The sequence below is a fragment of the Micropterus dolomieu genome, linkage group LG20 (genome assembly GCF_021292245.1).
Source record: "Micropterus dolomieu isolate WLL.071019.BEF.003 ecotype Adirondacks linkage group LG20, ASM2129224v1, whole genome shotgun sequence".
Lineage (NCBI taxonomy): Eukaryota > Metazoa > Chordata > Actinopteri > Centrarchiformes > Centrarchidae > Micropterus > Micropterus dolomieu.
The window spans coordinates 18400251-18420673 of record NC_060169.1 but is presented as its reverse complement, the minus strand read 5'-3'; the positions used below and the strand labels follow the sequence as shown (position 1 = coordinate 18420673).

Below are 20423 nucleotides of genomic sequence, written 5' to 3'. Positions count from 1 at the left end.
GCACCAAAATCATCTTGTACCAAATTGCAGACAAGTCTGTCACAAATAACTTTAAAAAAGTTACATTAGTTTTTTATTTATCTGTTTTATTACTATTTTTATTGTAAAAGGAAATCTAAACTCACAAAATGGAAATCACTGACACACCATATCTAAACATGACCCCCAACTTGCACTTATGCCCCATCCTCTGAGTCCTTGTAATGTAATGCTTGCTGTATGTATATTATGTAATCTTTGTAATGTTTTGTGTTGCTTGACCAATACAAAAAAGTATGTCAATCTCAAAATCATGACAAAATGCAGTGCTGCTAATAAGTTTTCAGTCTCTGGCGATTTTGTTACTTCTAAAGAAATAAAGAATTGGTGTTTTTTGTGTCCTTATACACACTGATGTACAATTACATTAAAATATTCATATATTTGTTATGTGTTCCTGTTCAGCCCTTCTGGCCCATGGGGACAGGTTGTGCTAGAGGCTTCTTGGCTGCTTTTGACACGGCCTGGATGGTGAAGAGCTGGGCTCAGGGTCGGACGGTTCTGGAAGTGCTCGCAGAGAGGTACACACACACACACATACACACACACACACACACACACACACACACTCATGTTATATTTACAGCATTAGATACAGCTTGTAAGTATTGGTGTGTTTAGAGTGGTGGTGATGGTGCATAGATAAGATGCTTGCTTTTGGTGTGGAGACCTGGGTTAAATTACAACTGTGAGACATCTACCAATGCGTCCCTAGGTGAGAGACTTAACTCCTTGTTGCTCCAGAGGTGTGCGACCTCTGACATATATAGCAATTGTAAGTCGCTCTGGATAAAACCGTCAGCTAAATTAGTTAATGTAATGTAGATACACCATGTTTTTTTGTTTGTTTCTACAGAGAGAGTATTTACAGGCTACTTCCACAGACTACACCTGAAAACATTGCCAAAAACTTTGAACAATACACCATAGACCCTGGGACTCGATACCCCAACCTCAACAGTTCCTGTGTGAGGCCACACCAGGTGAGAGGGAGTACTCGCTTTGACAATATCAGATTCTTACCATCTGTCATTAGGTACAGGTTTCATTTTTAACAAATATACACAACATCTTGAGTGTCATTCATTTTCCCTTCCCTTCCTGTTTCAGGTGCGTCACTTGTACATCACTGGCGAGCTGAATTCCTGCTCTCTGGAGCGTGCTGCTACCATACGTCGGCCTGTCAATCTCTGGAGACGAGGTCCTTATAACAAGAACTGGCAGATTCCTCTGTGTTGTTTTGATAAGTGATCTGCTCTGATTCTGTAGTTCAAAGCATGCCTGCTGATGACTCATCTTCAGATTATTAATGGTAGTAGGAAAAGTTAGAATTAATCTTTGTTTAGGTACTAAGACTCGATCTGAGGTTTGTTTTTACACGTGGGTTCACCAGGAGGAGGAAGCTTTGATAAAAGATCTGCCAGGTTGTGAAGAGAATACTTTATGTTCCTGTTTAAAATGACAAGAAATCAAGAAATCAATCACTTAAATCAATATGAAACACGTTATTTAATGTTCAGAATTTGATAATATATGCACTGGGCACAGACAGAAGCTCTGCATGCTGAACTGAGCTGTATGTTTGAAGTAACTTGAACCATTCACCAAAGGCAGCGAGGAAGTACAATACATGTCCAGACAAAGATGTGTACATACCTCAGCACCCGCTCCCAGCATGTCTGTCATGGCCTTGTTTACTGGCATGCCATGTGTTGGTCCATGCTTGACATCATATTGTGTTCAGCCTAAACTTCTTGTCGGTCTAACACTGTGACTGTGGTTCTTTTGCAGAGTCAGAGATCAGACCGGCAAGGCTTCTTACCTGGTGCCAGAAACAGACAGACGGCTACAGGAATGTGATGATCACAGACTTGACGTCTTCTTGGAAAAGTGGCATCGCCCTCTGTGCCCTCATCCACAGGTTCAAACCCCAGCTGATGTACGTAACATGCATCAGATACTATCAGTACCAGCCTGCTGCATCTTTCCATCTAAGATCAGTGACGTTAACATCCTCTTATCTCTATAGAGTATTAAATGCATACACGTATTTACTTGAACAAACCAGTTTCTTTGAAAAATGAACCCTGCACCCTCTTGGTAACAACTAGTTGTGAGGAAACCCATTTCTTATGTTAAAGAGAGTAACTCTTTCATCTATGTGTGTTTTTATGCTGCATTCTCCACCTCCTCCTCACAACTTGTAAAACACTTGACCCTTTTTAGAGCACTGATAGATGTGAAAAATATTTCATATATAGCTGTCCTATGCTTCAACCTAACTGGTAGTAGATTGTGCAAATAGAGTGCAGCTTTGTACATTTCATACATTTTTATCAAGCTCATTTTGTCAGTGAACGGTGAAGTGAAATACATACTGGTTGTTCCATTACTTGAATTAATCTGGAGTATTATTATTGAGTATGTATTTCTTAATAATGGCCCTTTCTGTGTGTTGATGTAGAGCTGTGGAGAAAAACAACTCATGTAGGACTTTGTGTGCTTTGGTATCCACTTATAGGACTTTTTAAAAAAACAGAAACTGTACCTTAGTTTCCACTTTTTAGGGTTAGACTGCCTTACACAGCATGGATTGTCAGTGCAACTGTAGATTAGTACATTTACAAATCTAATTATATCCTCTCACTCTTTAATTATTGCTTTCATACCTCACCACATGCCACTACAATTTCATGTGGTTCTATAAGTTTCCAGGACCCACTGGTATTTTCACCCTTCCCTCCTCCATATGCATGCCTGTCAGCAGACTGCATAGAGGGGAGCAGGTTCATAGAAAAGAAAGAAAGGAAGAAATAGTGAGCGTCAGAAAAAACACCAAAGTTTGTATGTGCTGCTGCTAGGCTACTGCTCTCGTCTTTACATTATTTCTCATGGTGTCTGCACACTGTCAGTGTAAGCTAGAGACATCAGAGTTGTATTTTTACTCCCATTAGAAGTAATTTGCTACCATTTTCTCCTGCAATATGAGAAACAACATCTTCTACGGGGTTTAAAATGGAGATAGATAAGTTTCTGTGTAAAGTCATTCCATTGTGCTTACGTTAACTGTTTTCATATAAGTGTGCGTATTATCTTACTCTATAATCACCACCAGCCACAGTTACAAACCTCACTGTTACTTTCTTATAACATCAGTCATGGGTTCTTAAACAGCTAAGATACTGATATTTTTGGAAACAATACTAAGTTAAAATATGAGAAAACCTAATGAAAGATAACTTCATTATGTATGCACTGCAACGTGATCAGGGGAAAACAGACCGAAGTAAATGGTCTGTGACAACTCAGGAGAAATCACAAAGAAAATTGAAACCCTACTATAGGTTGACACATGAACTATATCATATCCGCAGCTGCTTTGCCACGACATACATAACCTGAATGTTTGTTGAGTACCTTCCTCTTACTCAAGCCACCATTACTCTCTTTTTCTATCAGAGATTTTGACTCATTAAATGAAGAAGACCATGCTGCAAACCTCCAGCTGGCTTTTGACGTCAGCGAGCGAGAATTTGGGATCCGATCGTTCACATCTGTGAAGGAGCTGAGTGCCGATCAGGAGCTGGATAAGACCAGGATGATCACCTACCTGTCCAAGTTCTATGAGCTCTTCCGTGGCACACCTCTACCTGCCTCAGGTAGCTTACTCTACTCTTTACTTTACCATGCTCAACTCTACTTGACTGTATTATACTCGACTCTACCATGCTCAACTCTACCGGACTGTATCGACTATCGACTCTACTATACTCCGCTGTATTCTACCATACTCAGCTCTAATTGACTGTATTCTGCTGTACTCGCCACATGTACTCAACTTCTACTGTACTAGATTGAACTCTACTCAACTCAGATATATTCTACTAACAACAGGCAACCCGCTCCACCTCCTGAGCCACAGCTGCCCGCTTGACTGTACTCTTTTGTACTGTACTCTACTCCACTGTATTCTACCATGTTTAACTCTACTTGACTGTATTATACTCTTCTGTACTCTACTATACAGTACTCTGCTCTACTGTACTCTACCTTGCTCCCCTCTACTCAACTCCGGTAGATACTCAACTTAACTCTACTGGACTCAGATATACTGTGCTCTACTCTACACCGCTCTTCTTTACTTTACTAGATACACCTCAACTCTACTGTACTGTACTCCCTGTGACTCTTCTTGACTGCATTCTACTCTCCTATACTGTACTCTACTCTACTCTACTCCACTGTATTCTACCATGTCCAACTCTGCTTGACTGTATTCTACTGTACTGTACTCTACTCTACTCTACTCTACTCTACTCTACCATGCTCAGCTCTTCTTGACTGTATTCTACTGTACTCTACCTTGCTCTCCTCTACTCAGGTAGAAACTCAACTTAACTCTACTGTACTGAACTCTACTGGACTCAGCTCTACTGTACTCGACTCAGATATACTGTGCTCTTCTTTACTTTACTACTTGACTCTATTTGACTTTGACTTGGATTCACCATGTTAAGACAGATGCCTGTTGTTAATAGACTGTTTTTGTCCTCTTCTTTGTTTCTGGTGCTTCTTCGCTGTATTGTATGACTGAAATTTGTACAAACAATTATAAAAATCTGAAATTCAAGTAAAAGAATTTCATTTGGTCTCCTGTTAAAAATTGTGTGTGCTGCGTAGTCCTATTGGTCTGTTAAGTATAGTGGCATGAGAGGAATGTCTATCTCTACCAGAGCTGTGGACTGCATTAATCTCAGATTCTTGACAACATGAAGACAACCTGTCTCCACTGAAGGGTTATTTAATGCTTACCTATCGTATGTTGTTTTATTTAACTTCAGCCAACCATTATTCTTCCTCTGATATGCAGCTGAGTCAGAAAGGCTTTATTTTTTTTGTGGAACATTTCTCCACTTCAGTAATTCCTTTTTTCTCCAGACAACTCACATAACTTTCCTAATTTATATTACCTACGTATATATTATCTGACATTTATCTCAATGCACTGTGGAAACAATGAAAACTATTATGCAGTCCTGTGTTATATTGCAGGTTCCAAAGGAGTGGATGAAAACAATGAAGATTATCCACCCAAGGAAGTCAGAAGCAATAATAATGTGCTCAATCATGCACTGCCCAGGAAACGGATACCAAAGGTAACTCCATGCTGAAATGTTGAAAAGTATGTCGTATGAGATTCTTTTGCTCTAAAATCTCCTTCTTTTGATTGTTACATATTCAGTCTTATATCCTTGTGCTGTATTTACAGGATGAAAAGAAGTCAGACGGTACAGATTCCATTTACAAAAGGAGGCGGAAATTCTGCAGTTATTTGGAGGAGGTTTGTTGCTAAACTTGCTCCTACTTGTAAATGCATCCTCTATAAAGAAATGTTGATACAGTAGGATCTTGTCTGTTGTCTGTCTCCTGTTAGGCCACCAACCTGTCTAGTAATGGCCCATCAGTGCCAGAGGGCAAAGAGCCAAAGGAAAACAAAGTGCGCTCAATGGCTACTCAGTTGCTGGCAAAGTTTGAAAGCACACCCAGCTACACCGTACGGAAAACACAGGTAAAAATCACAACAATGAGTTCATAGATTTTATTTTATTGTAGTAGGAGTAAGATTTTAATTGTAGTCCTTTAAGGTGGTAAGTAATTTTATTTATATATATATAATGTGAATACACTGTATGTATGTATCTGTCTATTTATTTATCTAACTACAAATACTTCTTCATGCATGTAGTTAAAATGGATAGTTGACCTCTTTTTCATGGATCATAAATATGTTTTAAATTCCCCTTGTTATGAGCTGGACCTCTGACAGTGGTCTGCGGTTTTAATATGACAAAACTGTTCTTTTGCTAATGCTATATATTTCGTCTCTTGTCTGGTATTTCCAGCATTTAATCTTTTCAGCCTTTTCTATTTCTGTGCCTTTTTATTAATGGTCTTCCTAACCTCTCTGCAAAATCTCAGTCAGACTACGAGAAGTCTTCCCCGCTGCTAACTCTTGACCTGATTGAGAGTCTGCACAATAAACTCAGGCCTCCAGTCCCACCTAAACCTGCTCCTGAGACACAGGTAGTCCGGAGTTGCCATACATCAGTTAAGACACACAGGCAGTAGCCAAAGGCTTCTGGATGGTATTTAAAACTACTGACAGTCATAAAGTAGCAGGTTTTATGCTAATTCTGTCCTGACATATTTATCAAACATACACACAGAAATTTGCAAGCACATACTATATATGTACATATACCTCAAACACATAGACCAACCACGTGTAAAGGTCAAGTCATATCATTTACTTTTATTTAAAATAGGAGTTTTCAGTCTTTTTGGATATTTAAATAACCATACTGGTGGTTTTACAATGGTTAGTCCTGACTGCCTTAGACCCTAACTTCACACCAGAAACAGACGGATGGGATTTCTTCACGTGTTATTGTAATTTATTGTAGAACCAGAAACTAGATCAAACTAGCACAAAAGTAGATTCAAAACATAAATAAGAATACGCAGTTACACATGTAGTGGAGTTTATGTTATAACTAACAAAAACAATTTTCCTGTTAAAAGTTTCAGAAAGTGGAAAGCATTCACATGAAATTTTGACAAAGCTGATGGGAAAGTAAATTGGCTTCATTGATGCTGGCACATTCAAAGAATTGTGATGATTCCTTAATGAATTAAAATTAGCAAAATTGGTGAAAAATATGAGTCTTAAATGCAAGCGTGACTGAATCCAAAACCTTTCCGGAGTCACTTAATTACCAGGCTCATGTCTAACATTCCACAGAGGTTTTTTTTTTATTTCTTTTGAACTATAGTATGTCTGGTAATTAGAAACTAATACAGTATATACTAGTTGACCATTAATCTTAACAAACCAGGCAAAAAACAGATAAAAAGAGTCTTGCAGTTCCTATCTATAAGCTAGGCAAACCAACGATGCAAACAAAAAGCAAACATAAGTGTCACAAAAAGGATATTTTTATTATAATTTAATCATTACTGTCATTTAAATGAAGCTATTGGCTGTTGCCTTGCAGGTTTCAGATGTCAGACTTCAGTTCTTGACTGTGCCAAGAAAAAAAGAGTTAGAAAAAACAAACAGATTCTGCTCGCATCTGCATTACCAAAACACATAGCAGACAGAATATTCACTGTAATGGATGCAAGTTGATTTTCATGCTGTGCTGGCAAGACTAGTATTTGTGTATAGTGGGGTGAAACACATAAACCACCTGTATGGTTCTTTAAATGATCTACAGCCTCTAACTGAATGAAAAATAAGAAATCAATTCAAGCTTAACTGTTTGGTTTCTTGACGAGGAGTTACACCAAAGCTCACAAGTGCACTACTGTATATTATCCCTTTCAGTTTGAAGTCTGTATCAGAAAATCAGCACAACATTTAGTCCGCCTTCCTCCAAAGACTCTGCCCAAACCACAGCTCCAGCCTCAGTCCCAGCATCCATTTTCTGTAGTGAAGCTCAGACATGTTAATCAAACGCATGCTGAGACGAAGCCCCAGCCTCAGCCTGAGAGTGCAGACCCCCCTGCTTCTTCTCCCTCCTGCCACTCAGCAATCCATTTCATGTCAAGAGTCCTCCAGCGCCTCAGGGAGGTGGATGAACATGTCTCTGAGGTGATCACCATCTCCTCCTTCATATCTTTAACTTCTTTCTTCTGTTTTCTTCTCTGTCTTCTATTTTTTTTAACCTTTGTGAATGTTGCATGTTCTGATCCCCCAAGGGGCCCCAGAGTGAATGTTGATTATATATTTATGTCCTGATTATACATTTAGGCTTGTGTAATGTGTAGTCAGATGGTGAAGTCAGACCCTAAATTATCCAGCCTGTCGAAAATGGCAAGAGCCGGCCTCCTAACAGACCTGGCATGAGCTGAGGCAGACGCAGAGGGATTATTGGGCAGTCTGGGTCTGCGTGGAACAGGTCGGGCAGGGCCAGGCTGCAGGCACTAGCTAACGTCTGCAAATAAGCTGTTTTGATTATTCAGATTTGCCAAAAGCCTGCCTGCATTGGCTCAGATCAAAATTGTTCACCACATAAAGTTATTTAGTAGAACACTTTGTTGAGAAAAATGGCAATGTGGGACAAACAAAATAATTGAAACACTCAAGCAAAATAACTTTCAACTAAATCACTATTGTAACAACTGTCATAACGATGGGTTATTATACTATTAATGGTCAACCTAAGTAGTGTGTCTTATTTCCGTGTTGGTTAGTTTTAAATTGTGACCATTGTTTCTCTTTACCAATGCAGCTTGTCTGTGTTTGGCATTTGCCTCCAAGTGTTGATTGCCAGACCTCTTCTATAGCTGTCTGCTAACTGGCATATACTGTATGATGTAGGCCAACAGTTTTTTTAATTATCATTTAAGGAATAATTCGCTTTCTTGCCGAGAGTTAGAGATGAGGAAAGAGATGATTAGCTTAGCTTAGCTTAACATTAAGGCGGGAAGCAAGCAGATAGCCCAGCTTTCTGTAAAGTTAAAAAACAGTATATGCCTACAAAAAAACAGACAAATTAACATGTTCTGTCTCATTTGTTTAATCCATATGAGAAGTGACAACTGTAACTAAGTTTTTGCTGACAACAGCCAGGTGCAGTGACTTCCCCAGAGTCTTGTCACCGTGAGGCCGCTGTGCAACCAGCGCAGATGTTGCACAGCAAAATCACTTAAGCCTTAAAGACTCTATACTCTATACGGATTTCTCTGCCAGGTCTCTGAGGCTGTCCCAGTTTTCTGTTCCAGTACAGTACGAGTAACCACATCAAGTGGTGTGTGAAATTAATGTAATAAGGCAGCCTTCGTTCCACACAGCGATGGTATTGTTCTTCTCCCGTCAATACATGCTTAGCTGTCAAATCCTGCTTCTTATTGGGAAAGTAGAACAGAAAGGTCTTTCATCATTTAGCTGTATAGTGCGTATTAAATGGTTATTAGTCTGCCTAATTATGTCTACACAGAGTTGGTGGAAGAATGTGTCTCACTGTACTGAGGAGGCAAGACTGATGGCTTCTCTTTTGTTCCTGTGCTCCGTGTCATCCTGCAGAAAAAAGCTCAGACACAACAGGCTAGAGAGTTTCACACAAAGAGTATAAAGGAAAAAGCTGTTCACCTTAGTGGGTTGTTCTTGGGAGATAGATCTGCTGTACTCAAGGTGACTATCTCAAGCTTTATATCCTGACCCCACCATGGCCTTGTGTTTTGCACCCCCTGCCCCTCACAGTGTGTTTATTTGCATGTGGAAACACATCACGTTTGGGATCACAAGTGCTGCATGTAAACAATATTTGTACAACATGGATTTTTTGACACTTTTATATATATATATAATATATACATGCCATCGTCGGTCCGATGGCAGTTTGCTAGACATCGCCCAACCCTAATGTCAAATCACAATGTGAAAACTATGTGAAATACTCCTAGTGATGAAGCTACAGAGAATTACCACCAGAATCTGCAGCTCACCTCGGCATTACAGAGAATTATAGTGAGTTTTAGCTCACTGTTTAGCTGTCAGGCTGTAACTTAACTATTTTGGTCCACTCTCATAGACTTGTTTTCTGCCGCGGCAGTTTTCAGTGAAAAAGCTCTAAAAACCCTCTGTACACTACCTGCTCAGCACCAAACAGCAGAGAGACTCAGTTAGAAACTAGCTGGTGAACATAGCGGAGCATTTAGCAGCAAAAGAGCTACATATGTCCCTCAGGAGTTGGTGGAGACAAAAGCATATCTAAAAGAGAGTGAATATTGAACATACTTTCATCAGGAGGCTAGAATCATGAGTGTTAATTAATGCTGATGTTGCTCCATAACTACTGGATGTGTAATATGCTTGCTAACAAGTTATCAACATAAAAGGTGATGATATGTCAATGTTGATCATAACTTGTTTCTTCTGCCACCTGGTGGCCAAGAAATAAATGTTATTGTAGCTTTTGTCTGCTGGTAAAACACATTTTTCCATTAAGTATTTCCTATTTTCCAGTAATTGCTTAAAATACACTAAGTTTATTAGGTATACAATCTAATATTTAGTCCAAGCCTCCTATATCAATTAGAAACAACTGTCAGTATAAGAAAGTTTAACAGCATCACAAACTACAGCCTAAACTGTTAACTCTAAAAGTTTTAAAGTGATAATTTATTAAAGGATTGTTGTATTAGGCTGCTTTGGAAAAACTGTCAAGAAGAGTTCATGTTCAAGATGTTATGTTTGTTCCCGTAGTGAAGGCTCAACATATCTTCGGCGTCCCAAAGGCAGCACACAGAAATCCTCCAGATACGAAAGAGGGACTGTAGAGGGACTGTTCTCAAAAAGCTTTAAAAAGAAGCATCGTAGCCCACAATTTAGACTGTTGTCATGTATCTTCTCAATTATAACAGACAGATTTATACAAAAGGCCTGCTGCTTTGCATGAAAGCTTTGCTTTTAACTGCTGTTTCTGCCCTGTGTGCTTTTAATTACCAGCAGTCCTTACAGAGGAGAAGCGTGTGTTCTTGTGGTGGCACTTTGTGGGTTTCTCTGCTCCACCCATCCCAAACAGCCTGCTCCATCTCAACAGCCAGATGTTATAGCAGAACTTACACTAGCTTAATATAAAGGAGCAACTCCTTATACACATTATGATATATGTTTAAATCAAATTTGATTCCTGAAGAGCAATTGGGAAAATATGTAGACATATGTAGCCCCTAAAAGTCTTGGTCTTGTCTCGGTCTTGATAAGCTCTGGTCTTGACTCGGTCTTGGTTTGGGCTGTCTTGACTACAAAACAAAAAGTCTTTACTCTCGGTCCACTAACCAGCTTTTTGAGCTTGTGTTAAAACTATGAATAGCAAAAATGGAGAGGCGAAACTAGATAAAAAAATATTAAAGATAGACAGGCTTTCCGACAAAGGAATGTTTTTGGCCAAATAAATGGTAAAAATAGTTTGCATAATGTATAATAGTTTTAAAAGCCAGCAGTAGGTGTTAAATTCATGAATGTTTCTGACAGCTGTTTCAGTGTTTTTATGTTTATTATGTATTTTTAATTTTCTGGGTTTAGGTAGCGGGAAAGAGTAATTAAATGGGAAGATTTAAGTCGGTGTTTTAGCTATTGTTTTGTAATGTCATGGCATTAGTGTTAATCTTCATTGGCTGGCATTATTTCACTGCTTTTCTTTTCACCATCACTCTACCTGCTCTCTGGTTCCTAGGGTGGCTCGGTACCAAGGGCGTTCCCCCTGTCGGGTGACAAGTGCCACTCGTGCAAGAGGCGAGTTTATATGGTGGAAAGGGTCTGTGCCGAGGGGCTCTACTTCCACAGGGAGTGTTTTCGCTGTTCTACCTGCAGCTCTGCCCTGCGACAGGGAGCACACGCCTTCGACTCTGAACAGGGTTCGTATCATTGAATGTCACCTGTCATCAGTATTGGATCCACATGTTACCAAGAAAAGAACAACTATTTCATTTTGATATTTGCTGTAATCTTACAGGGATATTGTACTGCAAACTTCATTTTGATCAACGCAACAATGGGACAAACCTACGGAGGAATTTTTCTCAGCGCTCGGTGAGTACTTCTAACAATATCCGTCTTATATTGAACTGTAAAATATCTAACGTCTCTGTCCGTCACATCCTCTGTCTTAGAATCGTTATGGCACTAGAGTTCAGGAGCGATGCGCTGATTATGACGGACAGAGCTCCGAGTCCAGCAGCACGGCAGACCTGCAGAGTCAATCCTCAGCAGGTACCTTCAGCTCGTTCATAAGGAAACGCCTGAGCTGGCCCCTGAGTGTGATTCGCACTGTGTGTAACACCCCCTGGTATCTGTCCCGCCGTGTGCATGGTACAGCACAGGCCTTTGCCGGCCACCTGAGGGACAATGCCCAGGACTATGCATTCCTGTATGAGCTACTGAGCATGAGCTTGCCCTTGCTGCTTGTTTTACAAGAGGTACTGCTGCAGATGTACACAGAGGCGGTGTCTGATGGCCCCAGCTCTATACAGCCTCTACTGCTGTGGCTGCAGGAGCATATAGGTCAGATGGTCATGTAGATGCTCTGCTGCTGTTAATATCTGACCCTGAACATGACTGCCATTAAATCTGTGGCTGACGTGCGCATTAGCTGGAGTGTTCTCGTCTTAGTGTTCTAGTAGCACAAGCACCTTTTTAAAGTTTACTTGCCTTTTATGATGATACTGTAGGTAGATTTGCTCTCAGTGTGTTGGATGCACTTGTGCATCAGCCAAAGAAGAGACACTGTAGGTTGCTCTTCCAACTTTTCGCAGCTTAGTACAGCACATTGTCAGATAAGAAAAGCTGCACCAAATAAATTTTGCAGTGGGATTGATGTGGAAACTGTACTGTACTTGTAGGGTTAAAATACGTTAAACAAATAGATTTAAGGTAGTTAAAATGCAAAAAATAAAACAGGCCACAGTCAGTGCATTAAAGACTTGTGACTGCTGAAATGTCCAATCATCATTGCTGTAAAATTCAACTTTTTACAAACTGTCTTGGAAAATGGATCCTGCAGTTAAAATTGCTTAACTCAGGTTATGACTGACAAACTTGCACTTTATGTTTGAGAACTGCCTATAGATCTATATCTATATCTATATAGATATATATCTATATCTATATATCTATATCTATATATCTATATATCTATATCTATATCTATATAGATATAGATATAGATATATATATGTATATATATATATATATTTATATCAACAACTTGCTCATTATGTTCATACAGTACACTACTCAGTTTACTTTCATGAACTGTATTTATAGATTTTTCTATATATAACAACCGAAGAATCTCTCTGTTCTGGTGAGTTTCCTTCTCAGTATTTAGTTCTACTTTGCTGCCATCTACTGTTGAATCTCAGAAACACCACCGAGGCTAAATGAGATACCCCACGCCTTCAATTTTTTTTTTAAACCTCTTCCTGTATAACATTATAGACAATTACGTTTTATGAAGTATTTTCATATTCACTGTAGACAGTAGACACTGGTGAGCATGCTATGTTGTGTTTGCCTCTCTTGCCATAATTTTAAAGCACGTTTGTTGGATCAACTGCAAACCTCTTTGACTGGAAGCCACACAGTTGCCTCCTATTCCGACACACTATCTAATGATGCTTCTGAGGCACTTTAGAGGTTCAGAGTCTTGTGTGTTTCTTTATAAAATATTTGAAAATGATATTTGCAATTATTTTAAGTGTTTGTAATGATATGATATGCTGGATATGCAAGATGATGTTTTGTTATCAGCTACCTAATATGTTGAATTACTGAACCTGCTACATGTAATATGAGCATTATATCTGGTTTACAGTGCGGTAAAAAGGGGTGGAAGACAGTGTTTTAACATACCAAAGAACTGTTCTCACATATACTGACTGTAACATTTATTTTATACATCGACGACAATCATGCAACTGTATGGTGCCAACAAACAAATATCGTCTTCATTGTGAATGTCAGTGTTTTGTTTTCATAAACATTTTCTACTTCTGTGCTTTCAGGTGTTGTTATTCATGTCTTCCTTTATGTTCTCTGTGTTTTAGATCATTTTTTTCTCTTTTCTTCTTATTCAGCTGAAGCCTTTTATGAAGTGAGTGAGCCAGCTGGATGTTTAGGAGAAATGACATTTTGAAGGTGATCACGTGCATGGGCACATGGTCGTGTGTCGTAACTGCGATGTGGCTGCAGATACTGACGATAAATAACAGACCCAACATGTCTGATATGACGTAACAACATTTACAGCGCTGAAGTAATTAAAGATGTTCCCTATGAAGTGACGCTGCTTTTTACGCTTTTTTTTTTCACTAAACTGAACTCATGACTAATGAACGGCTTCAGTGTTTGACATTGATCCTTAAGCTGTTTTGGGAATGAATTTGTACTAACTAAGCTTGGGTCAAGACCTCTGAATTGTTGCCTACATCTCCTCTTATTTTTAGTGATGTTCCAACTTTTTTTGTGAACGTATTCCTCTTGAAACATCAACTTTTCAAATCAAATCAGCAAAGTAATATCAGTTCACTGACACGTTCTGTAACTATTAACCTATTAACCAATAGTTAACAAAACCCTTTCCAGAAGGTCCATGCAGTACTGTTTTGGAGCTTTTAATTGTATTACAATATCTTCCTCCATAGACAGAGTTGCCCAGTTGTCATAGATTTGTAGATGTTCAAATTTCCATTTTTCTGAGCACTTCCAGTATGCACTTTAACACATTTCTGGTTTCAAGGTTACATTTTTAAAGCTAACATGAGAAACCCTAAAGTGCTGGAAAAATGGAAATTTGAACATCTGCATTTCAACTCCATATACTGAATGTCACCTGTCATATTCAACAATTTACCAATATTTGGTGAAATTATCTATGTCCCAGTGAGCTGATACTGCATTTTAAAGAGGCACCCCCTGATTTTACTCGTCAAAGTCTGTTTACAGGTGTTGGAGAGTAGCTACTGCATATGTAAAAAAAAGGTTGTATAAAGCCTTTTGTGGCTCTAGAGGGAGCTACATGAAATCAGATAAAGTGATGTCACTTGAGTCAGCTGGGGCTGAAGACCATCCATCCATCCATCCTCAATTGCTTATCCTGCGTACAGGGTCGCGGGTGTTGGAGCCAATCCCAGCTGGCATTGGGCGAAAGGCAGGGTACACCCTGGACAGGTCGCCAGTCCATTGCAGGGCGGGGCTGAAGACCACAAGTTTGAAAATGAATGTTAAATGAAAACAAACCAACACTGTTCGGTTTCCTGTAAAACTCACCTCTGCCAGTCCACCTGCGAGGTCTGAAAAACTGTACTGTTAGTCGTCAAATCAACAAGTTGTTATTAAATAATTTCAGTACTTTTAAACCTTTCAAAATGACCAGCAGGTCTAAAAAGTTTTAGACTGTTATACAAGGTGTGACAACATCATGGAAAGGATCCCTACGAGAGACTCCCGGTGACACCCTTTGTCTTTAACAAGAAACAGAAGGCTCGCTCAAAGACAATTCCCGCTCTAAGATCTCATGAGAGGCGAGTTGTTGCAGGAAGACGACGGTGGAAATGTGAGTCAGAGTTGGAGAGACGAGATTGTTGTGTTGGAGTAACGTTAGGAAATAAAGTCTTGCTTTCTTCGTCATCTTCCTGCAACAACTCACCTTTCACAAGATTTCAGAGCAAGAATGTCCCTTGAGCTAGACTTCAGTTTCTTGTTTAAAATAAAGGGTGTCACTGGAAGTCACTTGTCATTTCGACACCAAAACAAGTGAAAATAGGCCCAGGTGTAAGAAAATATCCAAATTATCCTTTTATGCCTGCAAGAAACACAGACAGACCTCCAAAGTATTTCTGTATTTCCTAAGTCTTCCCTCATTGGATGATGGAAAGGAAAACAACAGATATTGTAAAACTCATTACCACCATTGAGGAGCCTTTGAGCAAGGCCTTTAAAGCCTCCAATGGAGCTGCTCTGAAGCCATCAGATCAGACTGTGGTTGTAAGTGGCAGCTTCCAGGTGTGATGAGAATTGTGGAAAAGAGCATATTGTTCTCTGTGACACTTCACCTGGATAAGTAAGGTTTAAAATGTGTTTTCATCGGTACAGTTACATTTCCACAATGACATGAGAATAACAGCAACGAGCTACTTAACGTTTCCATACAAAGGTTCTATAAAGCACCAATTAGAGACACTTTCACTTTCACTGTGTATCTTGGCCTTAATGTGGCTGTATGGGTGTATATTTTGAGTCATTTTGGCCTGTAATACTTTGTAGAAAACAACATTTAAACCAGAAGTCGTTCTTTATGTACCAAAAACAAAAACATATCTAATCCTTAACTCTTTTTCCCTAATATGTTGGGGCATCTCTTGAAATTAATCTAGCTCTTTAATCTATACTGAAGTGATTTTTCAGTCTCTAAAACCTTATTTTATAAGCTACCATTGAATATAATGAAATATGTGTCTATCACAATGTATCAGTGAATCTCTACATACTCTTGCAAAAGCTGTCTTTTACGGTAATGTTGAGGCCAACACAACACATCATTGGTCTTACCCAATAATTCCTTTAGATAATCAGATGTTTATTCAATTAAATGGAACTGAAAGATAATATATTCAATATATCTTTCACACTGAAAACAAAGTAAACTGAGATAAAAAAGTTCTGATCATCAGCCGCCTGAACAAGTTAGTGTTTTTTCCTCTTTGCCTCAACTTTTTCATGAATTTCTAATTTCTGTTAGTATGACCTGTTACACCTCAAGGGTCCTTAAAAATTTCAAGATAAAAAAAACAACTTAATATGCCCTCTAAATTAATACCTCTCTTTCAGTCCGTAGAGAGCTGTCAAGAGTGTGCGTGTCTCTTGTGATGTACAGATTCCTCAATCCCCTTTTCCGACGTTTGGTTCCTTTTGTTTTTCATTCAGAAGCTGCCGCACAAGTGAGGCATCACTTCACCCGCTGAGGCCTGAGAATGAAAGACTAGTGCTAATCATGACGTCATTGTATATAACTGTTTATAATTAATAGTGACGTTTTTGTAAGTGTGTTAGAAATGTTTTCTTGTGTTTTTGAGTGATTCCTGGATTGCCTTTTGTGCTGCCATAATGCTTTTTTAATCATAAAAGGCAGATGTTGTTACTGACTTCAGACATTGTTTTATCAGATACAAAAGACTTGCGGGCTGAGTTTTACTGCCTCACCATGACAGTAATTGGAAACGGATCAGAAAGTGCTCGTAGTGGTTGTTTTTGGAACCCTTGGTTTTAAATAGAAAAGTATAATCTACAGTGCAGTACTATCTAAAAAGTCACTTAGCGCTGAAAACTATTTAAAATTGTTTGTCTGTATATCAAACTTTCTGTCTGGTTAATAACATTATTTTTGCAGCTTAATCTTTAAAAGAAAAGATCCTGTAGAAATATCAAGTCTTTCTTACTGAGCTTGACCAACACAACTCTCCCTCTAAATTGTAAAAAAAAAAAAAAAAATTGTAAAAAAAAAAAAAAAAACAATAACCAACAACAACAAAAAAAAATCTAAGCAACTTTACTGTACATGGAAAGGTGCCTGACATGGCTGTTAAAGCAAATGTTCAAAATGTGTTATTATCCACAAAGGTGTGAAAGTAGCTGTGAAGAAATGTTAGCTCATGAATAGTATGTATTATCTGTTATATAACTGGAATAAAAATCTAGTTAAAACAAAGTACATAATAAAATATAATTTGCCCATGTCGTCTTTAGTCTTACAGTCTAAAATCTTGAAAAGAAAACACTTTGTCGTGTGAAAACATCACTGTTAGACAAATGTAAAATAGTCCTTGGCTGGACAAAGCCAGTTCATGTTCTGAATGAAAGTCATTATCTCCTTGCTTGGGTAGTTAAACTTTAAGGTTTTGATGTATCGAATAGAAAGCAGAAAGACCAAACCCTTGAATTGAAGAAGCGAAGATTTAGCTGGATGGTACATGTGGAGTAGTCTGAATGTTACTTCTCTCACCTTATTCATTAATAGGTACTTTAAAAGGGGAAAACAAATTCTCCAGTCGTTTGTAGTATAAATCAAATGCAGGTATTAAATGAAATAAATGTGAATTTTACTAATCCAACACAGTGGATGAGTGTGTGCCAGTACTTAAGAACTGAGAAGTCGTTCAGAGAAGGTTTAACCAAATGTTTTAGTTTATTTCAGAGAAGAGGTGGGTGCTGTGAGGTTCTGGCTCTGAAGCGACAATACAGAAAGTTTCTCTACAAGAGAGTTGTGCGAAATATGACTTAAGGTCATTTGTGACACTGAAGGTTCACCGATAGTCAGAGATCCTTCAATTTAAATGCAATGAAATATTTGAGAGCTGCTTTTGAAAAGTAGTCCGATCCTCTTGGTGTCTGTCTGTCTTTAAGTGTGAGCTTTTAGTATTTAAAGTTTTTTTCATGTGTGCACAATCTTTTCTTTTTAATTTTTAAATGACTTGGAGAATGATGGGAGCCTCTCAGCTGTAGAATTAGTTATAAGCATTTATTTAAAGTATCCAGGAATCTGTTAAAACTGAATGGCTGAATAAACACATCCACATTGTTATCTATTAATTTATAAAACATTGAATTAACTAATTTATTGTACAAATGTATGCAGTATTTTGTTCTTTTTCTTTGCACAAAAATTACAGATTTGGGGGAGAAGGGCTGCTCTTTTTTCTGTATGCATTAGTATATGGAATTTAGATCTTTGCATATCTCAGTTTGAAAAAAGTGGAAAGAAAGTTTTTTAAGGTATTAATGCAGTATATCACTTGGGTTTGCAATTGACGAAGCAGACGATTCCATAAATTCTTCATGTCAGGTTATGTAGTTGAATTTTGGTGTTCACTGTTTCATTAAACTGATGCTGCTTTTCCTGTCGTTTTTTCTTGTGGGTTCATTTTGGCCTCTTTCACTTTGATGTTTAATTCGGTATGATCATTGCTCTGTTACACATAAGCTCAGGTTACATTTAAATTGAGACTAGGCAGCTTTTTGTAGATGAAATATAAAATCCTTCATCTTACCCATAAAAAGTTGAATTCATAAGCAATAAAACTGTTGCGTAATTCAAAACACTGGCTTTTTGTGTTAAAGACTTCTGGTACGACCACAAGCTGTTAGCAAACTTTATATATTTCTGACATAACCAAGGTATTTTTTTTCTGCTTATGATCCCAATCCACTGTCTGACACACATGTCCAGACAAAGCTTGGGAAACGGCGCCCCTCACACCACATCTTTAGTTTACTTGGTTAGTTTCGCTCAAATCCACTTTACACTAACTGCTCATCACCAAATGATAAGTTAGCTACTAACTGGTGAACAGATATTTACCTCTGCAGTTCAGAGCTAAAAGAATGTGAATATTGAACTCGTCAGGTGACCAGAAACATGACTCCTAATGATTTTGCTCTGCATCTGCAGGATGTGTAAATAAGCAGTTTTAAATGGTGAAGATATGTCTGTGTTGTCTTCCCAAGTGGCCAAAATAAACTGTTGTTGCAGGTTTAAATATTGTCTGTCCACAAAATACCAAAAAAGGTTATAGAGTATTTAACCATACAAATATGTGATTAAATAATAAATGGCAAAACTTGAAAATCACTGTAACAAAGGACAAGGACAAAAACACAGGTGGTTTAAGCAAGGTCAAATCATTCAGTAAGCCTCAATGAGCTTTTCCATCAGCTGGAATATTTATGTGATTGCTTGCTGATGCTCCGAGGGAGCTAATATTTATATACATTTTATGACTTTATTTAATTAACGTTTTTGCTAATCTAAAAAGTGTCATAATATCAAACCTACAAAAACAGCTCTGTGGATACAAAGTATAGTGATAACATGATAGATGGACATTCAATTCATTTTAAGAGAGAATTTCAATACACAGCTGATGAGTTGACTAATTTCAGACAAAATGTTCATGAAGTGGCTTTAGTTTAATGCCACAGAAATGTCCTGCTGAAGTCCGTGCACTTTGTTACGTGTGCATCTCCTGTGGAGTGCCATCTGTTTACTGACCTTCTTGTAACTTAATTATTTTTCACTGATAAATTACCTTTCCTTAAATGCACAAAAAGCAGAATAGAAAACAAGTTTTACAGTAAAAATGATTAGCATTCAAGCAACAGAGCAATCAAAGCTTGAAATTGCATTAAAATTACAGAAGCTGTGAAAGTTGATGAAAAAATAGAAAAGCTGGGATGAGATGAATCTAAAAATATAATGTCATTATTTTAGCACTTTCACACAAATCATCCTTTTAAACAGTCAAACACAAATCTCTAAACTGGAGGAGGAGAAGACACTTGCCAGGCTGCTGAAGTGAATCATATATATATATTTTATTTTAACATTCATATTTACATTTCCTCTGGGGAGAAAATGATCCTCTTCCCAACAGAAAGGAGAATAACAGCTGTCATTTAAGGTGATTTTCTTTCCCACACTTTTAACCATTAAGAAGGGCATTATAAGGTAATATTCAAACATAATCAGTTAATGGAACCACTGCTGCTTATGCCATAGAAGCAAACCAAAATAAATGCTAGTAGAAACAGGCCCACGCATAACAGAGGAACTGATGCTCTGATGAACAAGCTCCCTGTTTCATGTTGACAAATGTAAGAAAAGGCTGCCAATGTCACCCTATAACTTCTTAGCCTGATATAACAAACCACTCAAAGCGTATATGTGACTATCTTGTACGAAGTAATAGAACACAGAGAAATACATTTAAGACCCTGCTGGACAGATGAGTAAAACAATGAAGATGTCTTCAGTCTGGGGATG

General features: G+C 38.2%; 1 protein-coding gene across 4 annotated transcripts in view; it reads left to right on the top strand.

The window, feature by feature from the left end:
- Positions 1-13890, top strand: part of mical2a (microtubule associated monooxygenase, calponin and LIM domain containing 2a) — a 36690-nt gene extending 22800 nt beyond the window's left edge. Inside the window, exons 9-22 of one of the 4 annotated variants that reach the window (XM_046033408.1) lie at positions 445-560; positions 896-1022; positions 1150-1240; positions 1831-1978; positions 3499-3698; positions 5092-5195; positions 5309-5380; positions 5474-5608; positions 6019-6123; positions 7427-7693; positions 9128-9235; positions 11283-11463; positions 11562-11638; positions 11719-12706. In XM_046033408.1, coding sequence (XP_045889364.1) covers positions 445-560; positions 896-1022; positions 1150-1240; positions 1831-1978; positions 3499-3698; positions 5092-5195; positions 5309-5380; positions 5474-5608; positions 6019-6123; positions 7427-7693; positions 9128-9235; positions 11283-11463; positions 11562-11638; positions 11719-12126 — 2139 coding nt within the window. In that variant the 3' untranslated portion in view covers positions 12127-12706. Of the gene's footprint in view, positions 1-444; positions 561-895; positions 1023-1149; positions 1241-1830; positions 1979-3498; positions 3699-5091; positions 5196-5308; positions 5381-5473; positions 5609-6018; positions 6124-7426; positions 7694-9127; positions 9236-11282; positions 11464-11561; positions 11639-11718; positions 12707-13683 lie in introns of those variants that run through there. The other 3 variants (XM_046033407.1, XM_046033405.1, XM_046033406.1) reach the window with 3 other exon arrangements.
- The last annotated feature ends 6533 nt before the right edge of the window (positions 13891-20423 follow it).